At 62.0% G+C, this 18,565-nt stretch overlaps 1 protein-coding gene across 2 annotated transcripts in view; it reads right to left on the bottom strand.

Moving 5' to 3' along the window:
• Positions 1-18,565, bottom strand: part of CACNA1B (calcium voltage-gated channel subunit alpha1 B) — a 187,868-nt gene that overhangs the window by 111,118 nt on the left and 58,185 nt on the right. For both annotated transcript variants that reach the window (XM_069477199.1, XM_069477200.1), the window contains exons 10-15: positions 18,338-18,427; positions 10,965-11,174; positions 8,303-8,415; positions 3,401-3,513; positions 585-716; positions 294-366 (exon numbers count right to left, since the gene is read on the bottom strand). In XM_069477199.1, coding sequence (XP_069333300.1) covers positions 294-366; positions 585-716; positions 3,401-3,513; positions 8,303-8,415; positions 10,965-11,174; positions 18,338-18,427 — 731 coding nt within the window. The remainder of the gene's footprint in view (positions 1-293; positions 367-584; positions 717-3,400; positions 3,514-8,302; positions 8,416-10,964; positions 11,175-18,337; positions 18,428-18,565) is intronic.

Below are 18,565 nucleotides of genomic sequence, written 5' to 3'. Positions count from 1 at the left end.
CTTTGTGGGGGCCACGTGGTGAGCTGGTCTCCTGGAGCCTGGCTGGGTCCCCAGGAAAGCACATCGGCCCCTCAGGGTGGCGGCAGAGCATCAGCCCCCCCGACAGCTGGGTCGGGCCTCAGGCACTGGAGACCCGTGCTGGGGACCCGCCTGTGCCTGTGTTCTGCTGTGGGAGGTTCTGTCCCGGATGTCGGCTGTCGGGCCGTGCTGGGAGGCAAAGGGGGTGACGGGAGCCCACCCTCCCAGCAGCGGGAGGACAGCCGAGCAGGGCAGGTGGGTGCGGGGAGCCCTACCTGGAAGACAGTGAGGATGGCGGCTGGGAACGTGTCAAAGTTGGTCGTCGGAGTCTCGTCTTGAAAGTTGAACCTGAGAACGACACGAAGTCTTGGGAAAGAGCCCACCAGGACCCGTCAGGAGCCGGCAGCCAACATGCTCCCTACAGGCGGCAAAGGGCCGCTCACCTCCCCTCCCGGCACCTGGGGAAGGAAGGCAGGTGGAGGTGGCCTGGGTGGCGCCATCTGCTCCGAGCTCGGCCTCCCCAGCAGGGCCCAAGGCTTGTGCTCCCCCACCCCGGACCCACTTACTGCCCCCCGAACAGCTGCATCCCCAGCAGGGCGAAGACCACGATGAACAGGAAGAGCAAGAAGAGGAGGCTGATGATGGACTTCATGGAGTTGAGCAGAGACACCACCAGGTTCCTCAGAGAGTTCCAGTACCTGTTGGGCCAGGCAGGGACTGGTTTCAGCCCTGGACGGTGCCCAGCTGGGCTCGCCAACCCGGGCACTGACTTCGCACACGTCCCGGCTCTGCAGTCACACCTGTGGCTTCTGCGGCTTCTAAATCCTGAGGGCCTCACAGCCAGACATGAAGCCACAGCTTTTCTCTGGAGTCCAGACCCACCGTCCTAACCTCCCTGCCTGGGCCCGCAGGGACGGCAGAGAAGGTACGTCCAGGGCTGGGCTCACCCGCACCCCCGACACCGCTCGGCAGGATGACGGCATCACCCACCAGGTCGCCAAGGCCAAGCCCAGTCTCAGACTCGCTCCCGCACCCCCCCTCTGCTCACGCCCAGCACCCAGCGAGCTGCCACGGGCCGCCTGCCAGTGCCACACCAAGTGAGGACCACAGCTGTCTGTCACCAGCCCGCAGTGGGAGACGGAGCCAGACCAGAAGGTCCTCGGTGACCAGGACGTCCACGGCACTGGGACCGGCACGCGGCTCTCCGAGGGCCAGGGACTCCGCGTGGAGCGGCACTGCCAGGCTCCACTTCTCCGACATCCCTCGACACCCCCTCTGCCCTAGAGCAGCAGCCATGACCCTGTCACTCATCATCGGCCCCCATGGCACACAGGGCCACCAAGGCTGCTGAGGTCTCGATGCTGACAGCAGCTGAGGTGCCGGCACCTTCCAGCGGCTGTGCCCAGTCTCCGCAGCTCTTCCCATGCGCCCTCCAAGCAGCCAGAATCACCCCACTCCCCAGGAAGACACCTCTGCACACGCCGCCCCCACCCTGGCATGGGAAGGCCGCTCTCCCCGTGCTCACCCAGCGCAGGGCACCCAAAGCAGACGCCCAGCACCCCCTAGGTTCTCCTGAGGTACTTGAGGGTTAATGGCCAAGACTCTGGACAGGGAACCCATCCCTCCCCTGGGACTGGCGGGGTCCAGGCCAGCCTGACTTCGCACACGGTCCCCCGCCTCCTCACAGGGTCCCCCGCCTCCTCACAGGGTCCCCCACCTCCTCACACGGTCCCCCACCATCTCACACGGTCCCCCCCCCACAGGGTCCCCCACCTCCTCACACGGTCCCCCCCCTCCTCACACGGTCCCCCGCCTCCTCACAGGGTCCCCCGCCTCCTCACAGGGTCCCCCGCCTCCTCACACGGTCCCCCCCCTCCTCACACGGTCCCCCGCCTCCTCACAGGGTCCCCCGCCTCCTCACAGGGTCCCCCACCTCCTCACACGGTCCCCCACCATCTCACACGGTTCCCCCCCCCACAGGGTCCCCCACCTCCTCACAGGGTCCCCCACCTCCTCACACGGTCCCCCGCCTCCTCACAGGGTCCCCCGCCTCCTCACACGGTCCCCCTCCTCCTCACAGGGTCCCCCACCTCCTCACACACGGTCCCCCGCCTCCTCACATGGTCCCCCGCCTCCTCACACGGTCCCCCCCTCCTCACAGGGTCCCCCACCTCCTCACATGGTCCCCAGCCTCCGCACACGGTCCCCCACCATCTCACATGGTCCCCCGCCTCCTCACACGGTCCCTCGCCTTCTCACACGGTCCCCTCCCTCCTCACACAGTCCCCTGCCTCCTGCAAGAAAACAGACCGAGGCTGGGCAAGGTGTCGCAGGCCTGAAATCCCAGCACTCTGGGGGCCACAGCGGGAGGATCGCTTGAGCCCAAGAGTTCAAGGCTGCAGTGAGCTACGACGAGGCCACTGCACTGGACCCTGTGTGACAGAACGAGACTGTCTCTAAAAAAAAGAAACTAGAGCCCAAGACGCCAGGCCTGAGGCTGGGCAAAGGCAGGGCCGCGGTCACTTCCCGGAGCCCCTCTCACCAGCAAGTCACAGGAAAGCGGCGAGGGCCCAGGGACAACCTGCGTGGTCACTCGGCGAGCGTCTGCGGCACAGCTGGGCCGGCTCCAGCCCAGGCCTCGCCTGCACCTCAACCCTAGACAGCCCCGGCTTAGACTGTAACCAGACTGGAAAAGGCTCTGGTCTGTCCTGGGGAGACCAGTGGGCTTCCGAGAGGTTGTCCCCGTCACTGACGGGTGACCCACGAGCCCTGCCCCCCTCAGGCTGTGCTGGGAGCCCCACACACACGGGGCACAGTGAGCCCACAGCGGCCCTCGCCGCTCTTCTCCCCTCTTCCTGCCACAGCCCCGGCAGGCCCGGCCCTGCTCGACAGTGGCACCACATCACGTCCCCGAGCTCAGGCTCTGCACAGGCAGCTGGAGCCACGCCTGCCGCCAGGGCAACGGTCTTGTCACTGCCATCGTCACAGGGCAGGGCCAGGGCCGGCTTGCACGCAGGGCCGGGCCAGGGCAGGGGGCCGGGCACTTCCACTTTCTCTCCTGACTACAAAGCAAAGTCACCTCTGAAGGCTGAGAGGACGGGACCGGGGGCCTTGAGAGAGGAGCACCACGGAACGTGGGGACCAAGCCACAGGAGCGGGACGGGAGCCGGCCACGCTGACCGGGGGAGGTGGGGGGAGGGCAGGCGTGGCCCAGGCTGCGGGACGGGAGCTGGCGGGTGCCGGGCCGGTGCCGCTTTGTGGCCGTCCTCTGTACGGAAACCAGGAGAAGCCACAGAAGGAGCTCCAGGCACCAGGACCCCCGGAAATACACTGTGTCGGCCAGTCCTGTGCCTCCCCCTGCCAGGGGCACCGGGTGACCTACTTGGTGACTTTGAAGATCCTCAGCAGGCGGAGCGCCCGCAGCACGCTGATCCCAAAGGAGGCTCCCGGCTTGATGGCCGCCCAGACCACTTCGAAGATGCTCCCCACGATGACCTGCAAGAGGACGGTGTCAGCCTCGGGGCCACACGCACAGTCACCTGCACACTCACCTGTGCGAGGGCACCCTCGTGGCCGCACCTGCCCACCCTACGGCCAAGTCCGATGAGCCACAACCTCACGCTGAGCTCCCGGAACCTTGGGGGGCGCAGCGGAGCCTCGTCCCACCCCACCCCAGACGCACCGGGAAGGCCGGACGTGGACCGGGGCTGCCCGCGGTCTCCTGGCAGACCTGACCGCCACAGTGCCCGATGCCTCACCTGGGCTTCCCCACAGCCCTGGAGCTGGCAGGATACGGCAGACAGCCCTGACTCCGGGACGTTCTCTTTCAGACTGGCAAACCCTGTCTCCCTGTGACTTCCCCTCCCTGGTCCTGCCACTGCTCCAAGATACTCAGATTCAAAACCTGCATCGTGAGTCTCTCCTTCTCCCAATGACCGGGACCAGTAGGGCCACCAGGTGCAGGTCGCGGGGAGCCTGCCCATCTGGCCCAGCAGCAGGGCTCCCGCAGGCACCGCCGGTGCTGGGCACGCGGGTGTGTGAGCACAGCCCTCCCTCCAGCCTTCTCAGGGGGGCTGTGCGAAGGGCCACCTGGTCAGCCCTGCGCTGGGACCAGAAAGGGCAGACCTTCCACCGCCTTCCCTCTGCACAGGTCACAGGGGCCCAGATGGAACCGCCCCCCAGGCCACCGCACCCCGTGGGGAGCACTCTGGGCTCAGGGTCAGCACTGCGGACCTGTGTCCTCGTCACGTGTGCTGACTCTCGTTTCCTCTAATCCCCACTTCTGCAAACGTGTCGTACTTGGTGCATATATTTCCTGAGGTTTTAGTCGTTTCTACCAATTTCACATCAACGGCAAATCTGATCAGCTTGATGTCCATGTCCTCACCAGGTCACGGAGGAACGGTGAGTGTGCCGGGACAGAGGTCTGCGGCACAGCTCTAGAAACTTCCTTCGGGTCAGCACCAACCATTGCCCAGCATGTCTGCGGATGCACCATTCATGCCAGGCCCCTTCACCACGGCACCTGCCACACGTTCTCCATCTGGCCCAAAACGCATCGGAGAACGTCGCACGTCCGCCGACACCCACACGCCCACGACAGTGCTTCCGCACGGATGCCGGCACTTGCCGCCGCTGCTCTCCGTGATCACGCCACCGACCCGCTTCACACCAGCAACCCCTCCAGACGTTTGCCTGGGCCAAGGCCGCCGTTTTCTAAACGTACTTTCTCCTCCTCCTCAGCCTTCCTTCCAGCAGCTCCCCTGTCCCCCGCCAAGCCTCAGACTTTGACCCGCTGGCTCGTGAGGCCGGTGGCCTCGCGGATGACGCCCAGTCACCCCCGCCTGGCCTTGCCCCTGTGCACACCGAGGGGGCCGCACCTAGAGCCTCACTCTCGGCACAAGTGACAGGTGCCGCCTCTAGATCGGCTTGCCGAAGGACCATGGTGTCTGCCTCGGTCTCTCTCAGGTCACAGGAGCTGTGTTGTGAGGACGCTCCAGCAACCTCGAGAGAGGACTGCGTGACCAGGACCGGAAACCTGCCAGCAACCACATTTGTGAATCTGAAAGCTGATTTTCTGAGCCCTGTCAACAGCCATAGCCTGAGCGTGGACGTGAATCCTCCAGCCCGAGCCGGCCTGGGACGCCTGCAGCCTCAGCGGAGATGCTGGGCCCGGGGCTCCCAGTTAAGTCGCACCCTGATCCCTGAATCACAGAAACAGTGAACCAATAAATGTCTTTTGTTTTAAGCCACTAAACTTTGGGAAAATTTGTTCCCCGGCAAGAAAAATCAATACAGATTTTGGAAACGGAAGTGGGGGGCTGCCATGATCAGGACCTGGCATGGGACAGTGGCGTTGGAGCCAGGAGACAGGCATCGAGCAGCACGCGTGGAAAGGGGAGGGTGCCCCAAGCACACGGCTTGCAAGGTTTGGGACCCCGAGGTCTGCAGGGAAGTGGGGAGAAAGTTACAGGAAACTGGAGGACGGTCCCCGGTGCGTTGGCAGAGGTTTAGCCCACTGCTGCCCAGAGCTACATGGAAAGTAGAAAACACGCTTGGTGAGCTGAGAGACTGACCTGGGAGACTCCTAAGCCAAGTGCTGAAGGCACCGCCTGGTGTCTTCTTGCTGCTCATAGTTAACTACGAGAGGAGAAAGCGACACGGAGGGAATTGTCGTGGAACAGAAGGAAACCAGAACTTGCTGCTTTTGAAAATGCTCAGCCTCTCCAGAGAGCAAACGATGCCAACAATAAGAAACAGCAAGGTCTAAGGACAAAACCAAGGGCAAGACTGTGACTTCTATGTAACATTCCAGAAAGATCAGAGGAGCTGCCCAAGAGCCACTTTCAGCCCCTTCGAAGAGACTGAGGCTCAGTGAGGCAGCAGGGCCCCCGGGACGCCGCAGGGTGCCGGCCCCGTCACCCCAGCAGGACACACACGGAGAAGGGCCGACCCCCGAGCTGTGGTCACAGCTGTTGTCTCGTGGGGTGAACCCCAAGGAGGGTCACGGTACCCGTGAAACTCTTAATAGACTTATATGCAGCCAACTAATCTAGACGTGCAAAACAAACAAAAACAGGACTTTGAATCCCCAAAACTCCACTAGCAGGGAGCAGGCTTGAGAAAACCGTCCAGCTGAAAGCATGCGCTGCCTTCAGGAAGGAGAAAAGGGTCTAGGAGGGCAGAACGGGGAGCCCCGAGGGCTTCCTGGGCCGTAAGAACGAGTCACAGGATCTCCAACCTCTGCCCAGCCAGACTTGGGTGTTGCCGTGGGCTGTCCATGGCGACGCCACCCCGGACGCTTCAACCTCGTCTGGTCTCAGAAGCTGAGCAGGGTCTGGCCTGGCAGCACTTGGATGGGGCATTCGTGCGGCCCAGCTGCGCTTCCCGCCCCCTTTGCTGCGCTTCCCGCCCCCTTCGAGAGCAGGAGCTGCTGCAGCACCCAGGGAGCCCCGGCCACACCCGGCCTGGCTGATGATGAGACGGGTGAGAGTCTGGGAGTCGCCAGGGGCGACTGCATTTTACCCTGGGGAGGACGTGAACCACCAGGGCCGGAGAGCAGACTGTGGAAAGCAGCCTCTAGGATGGTCCCCAGAGACCCCCACCTGCCGGGACTCACGCCCTCGTGTGACGGCCACACTCTTAGGTTCGCCCCACTCGTCACTGTGCCTAGAGATTCACTCCGAACAGAAAGAACGTGGCAAAGCGGACAGGACACCTCTTCAGAGCTTGGGTTTCTGCAGCCTCTGTCTTGAGTATGCCAGTTCCCTCTCTCGGAGCAGCAGCTGCGAGCTGTGAGGACGTCCCCGAAGCCCACAGGGAGGCCCACGTGACCGGGAGCCAGGGCCTGCCGGCAGCCACGTGCATAAGCGCGAAAGCAAATGCTCCGTCCAGATCAAGCCTTGGCAGGACTGCGTTCCTGGCCTTGGACTGGACCCTCCGGAGAGACCCTGGGCCACAGGCAGCCAGTTAAGTGGCACCCAGACTCCTAACCCACAGGAACGTGAGGTCACAGATTTCCATGGTTTTAAGCTGCTAAGTTTAGAGTAATGTGTTAGCTTATGTGCAAATTATGCCCATGTCCTGGGACCAGTTAGTTCAGATAAGAAGACTGAAACACATTTAAAATATTAATGTATCCCTGACATCTCTCCACCTCGGGGGGTCCCCTCTGCCCACGGCACTTAGCTTTCCCTTGTGACCAAGAGGCAAAGGGTAAGAGGAGTTGGTGTCTTCCCGGCCGTCTACCAAAGTCACAGATGTCCGTGTCTCAGAGAGGACCCGGGGCTGCCACCGTCTGTCCCTGCTCAGAGACCAGACAGCGGGGCGTGGTGCGAAGCCGCCAGCCCCGAGGACAGGAACCCGGAGCCCCTGCAACCCAGACGGGCAGCCCTGGGCCGACCACACAAAGTCTCCAGTTACTCGTCGGTGAGGTCAGAGCCGTCGTGAGAATTTAACAAAATCGCAGACACAAGGGCTATGCCAGCTGGAAGTTAGTGCCAATGAGCCAAAAAGTCCAAGTTAAGCTGAATTTTCAAGTTTTACTTCTTTGCAGATCCAGGGCCCCTCCCTGCCTCCTGCAAACTCTGCAGGGCTCTCAGTCCCTCCTCGGGATGGGCACGAGCACGTGTCCCTCGGAGCCTCCAGCAGGTCAGAACTCAGCCCGGGCAGGTGCCGGCCTCGGCGCCAGAGCACTGTTTGTTGCGCCGCCCCGTCCTCACCCGGGTCCCAACCCACAGTGGCCACGCGAGCAACCTGCCGCGAGGCCTCCCTCACCCGCTGAAGTGGGCAAGGGAGCCAGACCAGGCTCACCACTCGCCCACCCCACACGGCCCATCACGCCTGCCCAGAGGGGCCGGTGCATATGCCCGAGCCTGCCCAGGACCAGAGCACGGGATGCTGGAGAACCAGGACCACGGCCCCGGTGGGCTCTGCGGGGGAGAGACCGAGCCCTCCACAGGGTGACAGGATCCCGGGCAGGGAGGGGGCGGCACAGCCCTCAGCTGATCTCGAGTCTCTATGGACAGGACCAGAGGAAGGAAGGTCCACGTTCTGCACACAGACAGCGGCTACGGCTGGCACCCCAGCAGGCAGGCCCGGCCAGGACAGGCCTCCCTCTGCCAACGCCTTGAGCCTGTCTTTAGCCGGCCGTGACTCCCACGGGACCACAGACCCCGGCCCAGCCCAGCACAGCACGTGAGGGGCTGCAGGTGCCCTCAGGCGGGGACACAGCTCAGACCCACCTGCACCCCGGCAGGCAGCCCTGACGAGGCATTTTACTCACCCCAAAGTCAAAGCAGTTGAAGGAGGACCGGAAGTAGCTTCTGGGTCCCAGACCATACATCTTCAGGGACATCTCTGTGAGGAAGAGACCCAGGAAGACAAACTCTGCAAAGTCTAAGAGAAGCCAGAGAAGAGGCAATTAGCTCGAGGCTTCCTCCCACCCAGGACCCTGCCCAGACTGCAGGACACCGGGGCTGGGGGCATTTCCAGGACTGAGCCTTCCGGCCTGGCCTGTGGCCCCCGGCTCTGAAATCTCAGCCCAGGACAGAATCACAGAGTGAGGGGGACGCGGAGAGACGCCCGTTCCAGCTCGGGAGGTGGGGAGTGCCCAGTGCCCAGGGGACACAGAGGACAGGCTCGGCAGGAGGTGGGCTCCGAGGTGGGCTCGGCAGTGAGTTCTGGGGTGAGAGGGCTGCCCCCATCCACCCCAAGGAGAAGCCAGGCTGTGGCCTCTGGCTGGTCCTTCCGCCTGGCTCTCAGTGCCCACCCGGCCTCCTTACCCGAACCTGTCTTCCCACTGGGAATTCCCAGATGCCCGTCCTCAGGACCCCATGGCGCCATGTTTGATTTTAACTCCAGTCACATGTTTGGCCCACTCAACGGAGAGCTCCTCCTCCACTCGAGCCTCCCAGGAGGCACCGACACTCACTGGGGGCACGGGCCACACGGCCTTTGTCGGGGCAGGCTCCACGGCCCACGTGTGCACCACACAGACAGACCCCCGCCACCCAGCCACGGCCCGAGAACGTGGACGACCAGGCTCCTGGGAGCAGGTCGCCCACAGCCGGCCTGGCCTCCGAGTCAGAAGTCACCAGGCGGCCAAGCCAGGTGGCGTGGGGGGTGGGGGGTGGGGGGTGACAAGGAGGCCGCGCAGCCTGTGCTACTGAGCCGGCCCCGCAGGGCAGAGCCTGGGCACCGGGCAGAGGTGCCCACGTGCAGCAGATGCCCATCCCCCGGCCGTCTTCCCTGTGACGCCAGAAGGGCTGGATCCCAGGAAACCACAGAGACGACCAAGCAGCAAGGGGCAGACGCCCGGCACTGCCAGCCTGCGCTCCCGTTGGTCGTGCAGCCAGACCCCAGACCGTGCGGCACCTGCTCAGGGGCCTGGGCACCAGCACTCCTCTTGGGGGGAGAAGGGACCTGGCCGGCTGAGTCAGGAGGAAGCCCTGGACCCCCAGCCAGCCCCAGGCGCAAGGAAACCTCAGCCTGAGGACTCCAGCGAAACACTGAGATCAGCCCCAAGCAAAGTCCCCAGAGAGCAAACTATGGGCCCCTGGACCCCGGAACTACGAGCCAGGGCAGGCATTCAACGCACACACTGCCCTGCACTTCACCCTCCTGGAGCCTGAGCCGGGCGTCTGCCAGAAGCCCCCTGGGTCCTTCTGCTTCTGCTGCTCTTCACCCTCCCCCATGGGCCGGGAAGAGGTTTCGGCTCAAAGTCTGGGAGACTCCAGCTTGGAATCCCATCCAGCTCTCCCGTGACCCGAGAGCCTGGTCTGCCCCGCCGTGGAGCAGCGTCGACAGCTCATGGCAACCTGCAGGAGCTGAGCGGCTCCCAGACCGCGCAGACCAGACCAGCGGTCACAGAAGGGGACAGTGGCCGGCCCACTGGGGCCCGAGGAGGCCACTGTCAGGGCGGAACACGCCGACAGCCGGGCCAGGACTGGGGGCCAGGACGGTTCCCCTCTGCAGTCAGGAAAGGCTCTCCTGGGTGGCTCGAGTGGCTTCAGGCACACGGGGCCCTCAAGGGGGACTGAGGCCCGTGGGGACGTCCCAGAAAGGCCCTGTCCCCAGATGAGCTGCAGACACCAAGCAGGGTGAGTGCAGCCGACCCTGGAGAAGGGCACGGCTGAGGCTCTGAGCACAGGACGGAAAACATCAGCGGGTTCCTGGCTTTCAGTCCTCTCTGTGGGCAAGAGAACAGGCCGAGACTGCGCTCCACGTGGCCGCAGGGCCCTAGGATGGGGAGGGCCGGCCACGGAACGGGGACCCCCACCCAGCATCTTCCCCTTTGCCTGCCGTGGCCACAGCCAGGGCCAGGACACGTCATGACTCAATCCCTGTCGCCTGTCCTGAGGCTCGGGGACACAGGACTGCAAGCCAGCTCCAGCATGGGGGTCAGGAATGCACCCAGAGTCACCACTCGTAAGAAAAATGGAAACAACCTGGGGGGTCCTGCGAGAGGGTCAGAAGCTGAGCTTTCTCCTCGGGGGTTCCAGGACGGGAGCAGCAGCCTCATGGCAGAGAGGAGCACGGAGCCGAGTCCCCGGCCTGCGGCTCTCAAGCTCACAGGGAGGACGAGGCCCAGCCCAGCCCTGTCGTCCCACAAACTTCCTCCCTGGGTGCCCAGGGCCCTCGTCCCCAGCGCACCGCGTGGAGGACGGAGGTCTGGCCAGGTCCAGGTGGAGCACCCGGAACCTGGCCCGGGTTCACAGGGCCTGGGCAGCTGGGGGAGGGGAGGCCACCTCAGGCCCTCGACACAGCCCAGGTCCCCAGCAGAGGCCCCTGGGGGCTGAGCAGGTCCAAGGGACAGTCTGGGCATACGGGGGTCCCACTCAGGGGTCCCCCAGGGTAGAAGGGGGCATGGAGCATTTCCGGGCTGCAGAGCAGAGCCAGCTCGGGAAGCGCCAGGAGCGGGAGGGGCCCGGCCTACAGGTACGTACACAGCGCCGTGGTCAGCCGCTGCGGCTGGTTGTAGTGCACCATGGCCACGCACAGCGTGTTCAGGGCCACCACGCACAGCACCACCCAGTAGAAGCTCTGAGCCTTCACCATGCGCCGGATGAAGAACCGGAACATCTTCTCCTTCCTCCGGAAGTACGACGAGCTCTCCGTCTTCCCGCTCTTGAGGCTGGCCCGGGCGAAGGGGGACCCTGGGGGGACAGGGGGCTCACTGAGCGCGTGGGAGCCAGCGGGCCCCATGACACGCGCCCAGCCCTCCCACGGACACGCCCTCGAGGACACTCGCCTCTGCCCCAGCCAGTCACAGACATGGTGCCGATTATCCTGTGACCCCCCCGTTTCCCAGGTGAGGGAGCCAAAGTCCCCGGTGATCTCCATGGTTACTGGGCGCCAGACGGAGAGCCGGACTGGAACTGACGCTCTGCAGTCACAGGCTCTGGCCCAGCACCCCGGCCCCTTCCAGGAGCGCAGTCCTGACACCCCCAGGCCTCTCTCCACAGGCACCCCAAGCTTTCTGCACCCCCAAGACACAAACCTGACTGAGCCAGGCCCTCCCCAAGTCCCACCCCCTCGGTTGGCCCAGGAGCTCGGCAGCACCTGCCCCTCCTCTCGCCGGCTGACTCGGGGGCCAGCGCCCACAGGCCGCCTGCTTCCGCCTGCTCTTGACGCAGTTTCCTGGAGCACGGCGAGCTTGTGCTCGTGCACGGCCTGCGGCTGCGTCCTGCCCACAGAGCCCCAGACGCTCAGTGCTGGAACCTTCTCCCGCTCTGCTCTGCTCCGACTCCTGCTGCCCTCCCTGCCCACGTCCAGCCCGACGGCCTCTTGTTCCTGCATACTCTGCTCTCCTCTCGGCCTCCGTCCTTCCCGGCCTCCTAAGCGCGAGGCGCCCCCTCCGCGGGCCTCTCGCCCCCAGCCAGCCCCTTCCCGGCTGCAGGTTCCAGCCCAGCGTCGTCCGCAGAGCACATGCCCCGGGAGCTCCACTCAGACGCGGGTCCTCAGCTCAGCCCGACAGGCGTCAGCACCGCGCCACCACCCGCCACTGTTTGCTCTGTGTCCAGCTACCACACTCTGCAGGGACAGTAGCCACGTGTCTTTGTCACCACTGAGACCCTCACGCTGAGAGGGGGTAAGTAAATGCTTGGCGAGTGAGTGAAGGGTCTTTATGGGTGCTTAGGGTTCTGTGTGCGTGTGTGTGCGTGCACGTGTGTGTGCGTGTGCATGTGTGTGCACGTTTGTGTGTGCGTGTGTGTGTGTGTGTGTCAGTACAGGGCCTGGCCGTGTCTCTGCAGCAGTGCACTGTGCCTGTGTAGGAGTTTCTCTAGTTTGTGCGCCAGGAGTCCGGCCACGTGTGTGTCTCCCGGAGCGTGTCCCTGCACAGAGCACGGCTGTGCCCGACCATGGGTCTCTCAGTGGGTTGAACATCTGGGCTTGGGCATGGGGTCCCTGGGGAAGGACATGGCGTGTGTGAGCGTGCATGCTGTGTGCACTTTCTGTGTCTGACGTGTGCGTGTGCACACCAGGCTCTCAGACACGCTGGAGCATGATCAGGTGGCGTCCGCCTCGATTCCCGAAAGTGAAGACAGACCCCCGAGGCCTTCGGAGGGACTTGTCTGCAAGCTGAGCAGCTGCACCAGACACACAGGGACACGCTGCCACAGACGGCCCCGGGGCCCAGGACTGGCCCAGAGGAGACCATCTGTCAGTCACAGATGTCCCTGCAGGGCCCTAGTGGCAAATTCCTGGTGCTCTGGACACAGCCTCAGACTGGCCGTCACAGCTGCTTCCGGTGAGCCTCGCGACCCACGTCCAGACGCCAGTCAGTCAGAGCTGACCCACTCGGCAGGCCCCGCTGGCCAGTCCTGCCACAGCCGCCGCCGGGCACCCTCCTCTCTCCTCCGAGGACGCGGAGGGGCAGGTGCGCAGCACAGATAACGTGCGGCCCCACACAAGCCAGAGCCACACTCAGAGCCCCCCACACCCACAGACTTGCACGGGCACCTAGAACTGCAGCCCACGACCCTCGGGCTGCGGCCTGTCAGGAAACGGGCAGCAAATCACCACCTGAGCTCTGCACCACGCACCCCCCAACGACACCCCCCAACGGTCCACGGAAGAATCATCTGCCACGAACCCAGTCCCTGGTGCCGAAAAGGCTGGGACCACCGACTTGGAACGTCGGAGTGACATGCACGTCACACTAAACGATGTCAGGAACAGAGACCCCCACAGGGCTAAAAAAAGGTCAGGTAAATATGATTTACAAGAACACTGAAAATGATTAAGAAGAGTTTAAAGCGAAAGGGCCAGAAAGGCACCAGGCAACGCACTAAAGCCAGAAGCAGGACAGCGGCAAAGAGCAGGAGTTGCGCCTTGATGTCAGACAGGAACCGTCGGGGGGACCAAACGGACACGGGAGGCACCGAGTGACAAAGTCAAGCACCGTCCATGGAGAGGACCTGACGTCACACGCTGTGCACTGACCCGACTCCACGACAGCGAGACACACAGACAGGCCACTGGATGTACAAGACGAACTTCATAAAAAATAAAATGAAGTCGGAATGTTCAAACATCACTTTCCCAACTGTGCAAATCTCGTAGACAAAAAACAAAGACAGAGAATTAGAAAACAGGATCAATGAACTTGATTTTAATAAATATACCTACAATCTGGTATCGCCAAAATATGGCGCACACACTTTTTTGTTATATTAGTGAAGCTTTTTAAAATCAGTCATGAACTTGGAATTTGAAAATTTTAAACGCAGAGATGTATAAACCACATTCCCCCTCATTATCTGATAACACTAGAAATAACGAAAAGATGATCAGAACGTCTTAACCACTTACAAATTAGGAAGCACACGCCCAGGCTAACCTCCGCCTCAAGAGCAAAGTGATTATTGCCCAAAAACCGATAAAAAGGAAGGCGGGACAGCACAGCTTCACGCTGAGGGAAACACACAGCCCAAATGCCTTTGCCATTAAAGAAGAAAAAAGAGAACAAGTCATATATTTTAAGAGATTAGAAAAATAATCAAGTAAACCAAAATAATGTGTAGACAAACTTAATAAAGATAAAAATCAAAATAATAAAATTGAAATAAAAAATAGAAGAGAAAGAAATCTAAAATCTGGTCGTTTAAAATGATCATCACCATATCCATTAACCCCACATGAGCCTAACTAAGGAGAAGAGAAGCAGCAGAGACAGACACAGCAGGAGCCACGAGAAGAAGACAGCTCACACGCTCCGAGTCGGTCTCAGAGCCTCAACGTCGCACACAGCACATGCTCTGCCGTGTGTCTCCAGCCCGAACACCAGACTCCGACACGCGAGACAGCTACGCGCCATCTCCCTGGTTCCCCAGCACAGCTCAGACGGAGCGTGTCCTGGCCCGAACACGGATGTTGGCCCCACAAAACCCACTCACCCGCAGTCCTGCCCGCCCCGTCCGAGCTCCGCTGTCCTGCCCCTTGCTCACGCCAAACCTGTGCAGCTGTCCTTGGGGTCTCCCTCTCCTACCCCCACCCCGGGGGGTCAGCAAACCCTGTGGGCTCGTCTTCAAAACACACCCAGAACCCGACACTTAGCACCCTCTTTGCTGCTACCCCAGGTCCCAGCCACCACTCTCCGGATCTTGGCAGCAGCCTCCAAACTGGCCTCCCTAATTCTGCCTCCTTTTCCCAGCTCAGCCTGTCGTCAGCAGCCGGAGGATACAGAGGGGCCCTAACACGACAGAGGCCAGAGGGCGTCACCCCTCTGCAAGCCCCCCATGTCTGCCCGGAGTCCCTGCAGGCACCTCGCCCGCCATGCCCCGATTCCCTCCTACTGCGCCAGCCACAGTGCACCGGGGACACGGAGCACAGGCACAGAGAGCACACACACCGGGCACAGGGAGCACACACGCCAGGCAGAGGGAGCACAGTGCATTGGGCACAGGGAGCACACATGCCAGGCAGAGGGAGCACAGCGCACTGGGCACAGGGAGCACACATGCCAGGCAGAGGGAGCACACACACCGGGCACAGGGAGCACACACGCTAGGCACACGGAGCACAGGCACTGGGAGCACAGGCACAGAGAGCACACACACCGGGCACAGGGAGCACACACGCCAGGCAGAGGGAGCACAGCGCGCCGGGCACAGGGAGCATACACGCCAGGCACAGGGAGCACAGCACTCCAGGCACAGGGAGCACACGCGCCGGGCACAGGGAGCACTAACTCAGGGAGCACAGCACACTGGGCATAGGGAGCACACACGCCAGGCAGAGGGAGCACAGCGCGCCGGGCACAGGGAGCACACACGCCAGGCACAGGGAGCACAGCACGCCGGGCACAGGGAGCACAGGCACAGGGAGCACAGCACACCGGGCACAGGGAGCACACGCGCCGGGCACAGGGAGCACAGCGCGCCGGGCACAGGGAGCACACACGCCGGGCACAGGGAGCACAGGCACAGGGAGCACAGCACACCGGGCACAGGGAGCACACACGCCGGGCACAGGGAGCACACACGCCGGGCACAGGGAGCACAGGCACAGGGAGCACAGCACACCGGGCACAGGGAGCACACACGCCGGGCACAGGGAGCACACACGCCGGGCACAGGGAGCACGGGCACAGGGAGCACAGCGCGCCGGGCACAGGGAGCACACACGCCGGGCACAGGGAGCACAGCACACTGGGCACAGGGAGCACACACGCCGGGCACAGGGAGCACACGCGCTGGGCACAGGGAGCACAGGCACAGGGAGCACAGCACACCAGGCACAGGGAGCACACACGCCGGACACAGGGAGCACAGGCACGGGGAGCACAGCACACCGGGCACAGGGAGCACACGCGCCGGGCACAGGGAGCACACACGCCGGGCACAGGGAACACTGGCACAGGGAGCACACACACCGGGCACAGGGAGCACATGCTCCAGGCACAGGGAGCACTGGCACAGGGAGCACAGTGGGCCGGGCACACCCCTGCCCAGGGTCGCGGGACCTGCTGCCTGGAACACTCTCGCCCCCAGTGTCCCTCAGGCTGACTCCCTCATGCTGTCCACTCTGCTCAGTGGCGACCTCCTTCCTGAGGCCTCCTGTGACCATCCCATGGGGACTGCAACACGCCAGACCCCGACCCTCCCTTCCCTGCTCCTCCTCCTGGGCTCCCGGCTCTATCCGACACGCGTGTTTTACTCCATCTCACTTCTTGCCTGAAGCCCCCACCGAATGGGAACTCCAGAGGCTGCAGGGCCTCGTTTTTGTTTTGTTCAACGCTGTGGCCCCAGTGCCGCCATGGTGAGAGAACACGGCAGGGAGCTCTGCAGGAACTGATCGGAACACCCAGAGAAAACAGTTTCCCAGCAAAGTCTACATTACAAACCTGGCCCAAGGTTTTTTTCGGTTTTTGGGCTTTTTTGGACTATATAGATTCACAGTTTTATCTCACTTATAAAAAAACAGAAAATTCCAGTGTTATTTAAACGATTCCAAATCATAGAAGACGACTTTTTTTTTTTTTATTGAGACAGAGTCTCGCTCTGTCACCTGGGCCAGAGTGCCGTGGCGTAAGCCTCGCTCACAGCAACCTCCACCTCCTGGGCTCAAGCGATCCTCCTGCCTCAGCCTCCCGAGTAGCTGGGACTACAAGTGTGAGCCACCTCGCCTGACCAGTCTTTTATTATTGACAAAATAAATATAAAATAATTTATAAATAAACCCAAAATAAAAGTGAATAGAATATGTGAAGAGACACCAATAGGTTTAATGTTTAAATGGGAAACAAACATTTAAAAAGAGGGTCAAAGTCACCAGTGGGTGAAATGAGGAAAACAGTGGGGAGAAATGTCACCCCACACTCGCCCAACCCGCCTCAAACTGGCAAAACCACGAGGAGCTGTGACATCTGAGCAGGGTGACGGCAAAGGTCTCCACTGTGGTTAGCGGGACGTGAGGCCACACGGAGCGTGGACGGTGACTGTGCCCCACCCGCAGCCACCCGCTGGGGGTCTGCCCCAGAGACAAAGGTGCTGGTGAGGAAGGACGGACATTTACGGGGGTCTGGGGGCAGCATTTCTCACAGTGAGGTTTAAAAAAACCCTAGAAACAAGTGAACGGCCGCGGACAGGCAGCTGCACAGCTCACGGGAATCCACACCACGGATGCCACAGGGCCACAGACGGCAGGCTGGGTCGGACTAACGTATCCGCAGGCAGGAGTTCAAAAGGTACAGAGGAGAAAAGCGTCCCCAAACCCTGTATGCGTACATGTGTGCCCATGCCTGTGTGTGATGCCTGCGTGTGGCCGTCTGCGACGGGCACGGAGGAATAAGGACGGGCTCACGCTCAGTTGTTAACACGGTTCCCAGGTGCTGGGTGAGGACAGAACGGGTAAAGTCCTTAAGAAAGAGTGTGCATGTACATGTGTATGTACTGCGTGTGTATGTGTATGTGTTGTGTGTATCTATGTGTATGTGTATGCACTGCAAGTGTATCCATGCGATGTGTGTGCATGTATGCATTATGTGTGTGCATGTGTGCCCATGTGTCCTGTGTGCATGTGTGTATACATGTGTTGTGTGTATACGTATGTGTGCACTATGTGTGTATGCACGTATGATGTGTGCTGCATATGTGCCCATGCGTCCTGTGTACATGTGTGCGTGTGTGTATACATGTGCCATCTGTATATGTATGTATGCACTACATGTGTATGCATGTATGATGTGTGCTGCATGTGTGCTACATGTGTATGCATGTATGTGTGTGCACTGTTCTACTAACGGGCTCTGTCCCATGAACCTAACAGCATAAGGGGAAACAGACCCTGCAGGGCAAGGAGGTCCAGACTGGATCTGACCAGGTAGCTTGCAATGAAACCATCACTGCCCAGTGCCAGGGTCTCTGCACGCAGTGAGCCGTGGGGACTCGGCTGAGTCTTCCTTGGTGGCAGAATGCACAACAGCGGGCATGTGGGGTGGAAGTGCCGGGTGTTCTGGTGCCAGAAGTGTGGAGCCAGACAGAGAGGAAGGGAACCAGAACAGCTCTGCAGAGCGAGTGAATCGGAATTTCCTCTCCCTATTTGAGAAGCGGAGAAGGAGGGGCCTCAGCAGCAGCAGCTCCAGAAGGTGGAGAATGGGGCCTGGGGACAGAGGCTTAGAAACCTTTGGCTCCCACAGGGCCAGCGACACACGAGGCCCCAGCCATGGGACGTGACCGGGGTTCTGAGAGCACTGAGACAAATGAGCACATGCCTGGGTGAGGAGGAGTCTCCAGGCGCAGCCGGGGCTGGGAAGGGGGCCGAGCGCCCCCCGTGTCGAGCTGCGAGGCAGGGAGAGCCGGGCCCCCAGACTCACCGACAGCACAGAGGTCTGCAAACCGGTCCTCCCCCTCCTCCGCGTGGATCAGGTCGTTCCTGCTCTTCTTGGTGGCCGCTCTCTTCAGCACTGCTTCAGACAAAGGCGGGGGGGGGGGGGGGTCGCCTGAGCTGCACCGGCAGGTGGCCCCCTCAGGGCTGCAGATGTCTTTCCGGGGAGCACGGGGGTGCCCTCCCCTGCAACCGGCCACCTTTCCTGAACTTCCGC

Source organism: Eulemur rufifrons, chromosome 7 (assembly GCF_041146395.1).
Source record: "Eulemur rufifrons isolate Redbay chromosome 7, OSU_ERuf_1, whole genome shotgun sequence".
Lineage (NCBI taxonomy): Eukaryota > Metazoa > Chordata > Mammalia > Primates > Lemuridae > Eulemur > Eulemur rufifrons.
The sequence above is the reverse complement of the archived record's forward strand: the minus strand, read 5'-3'. Positions and strand labels throughout refer to the sequence as shown.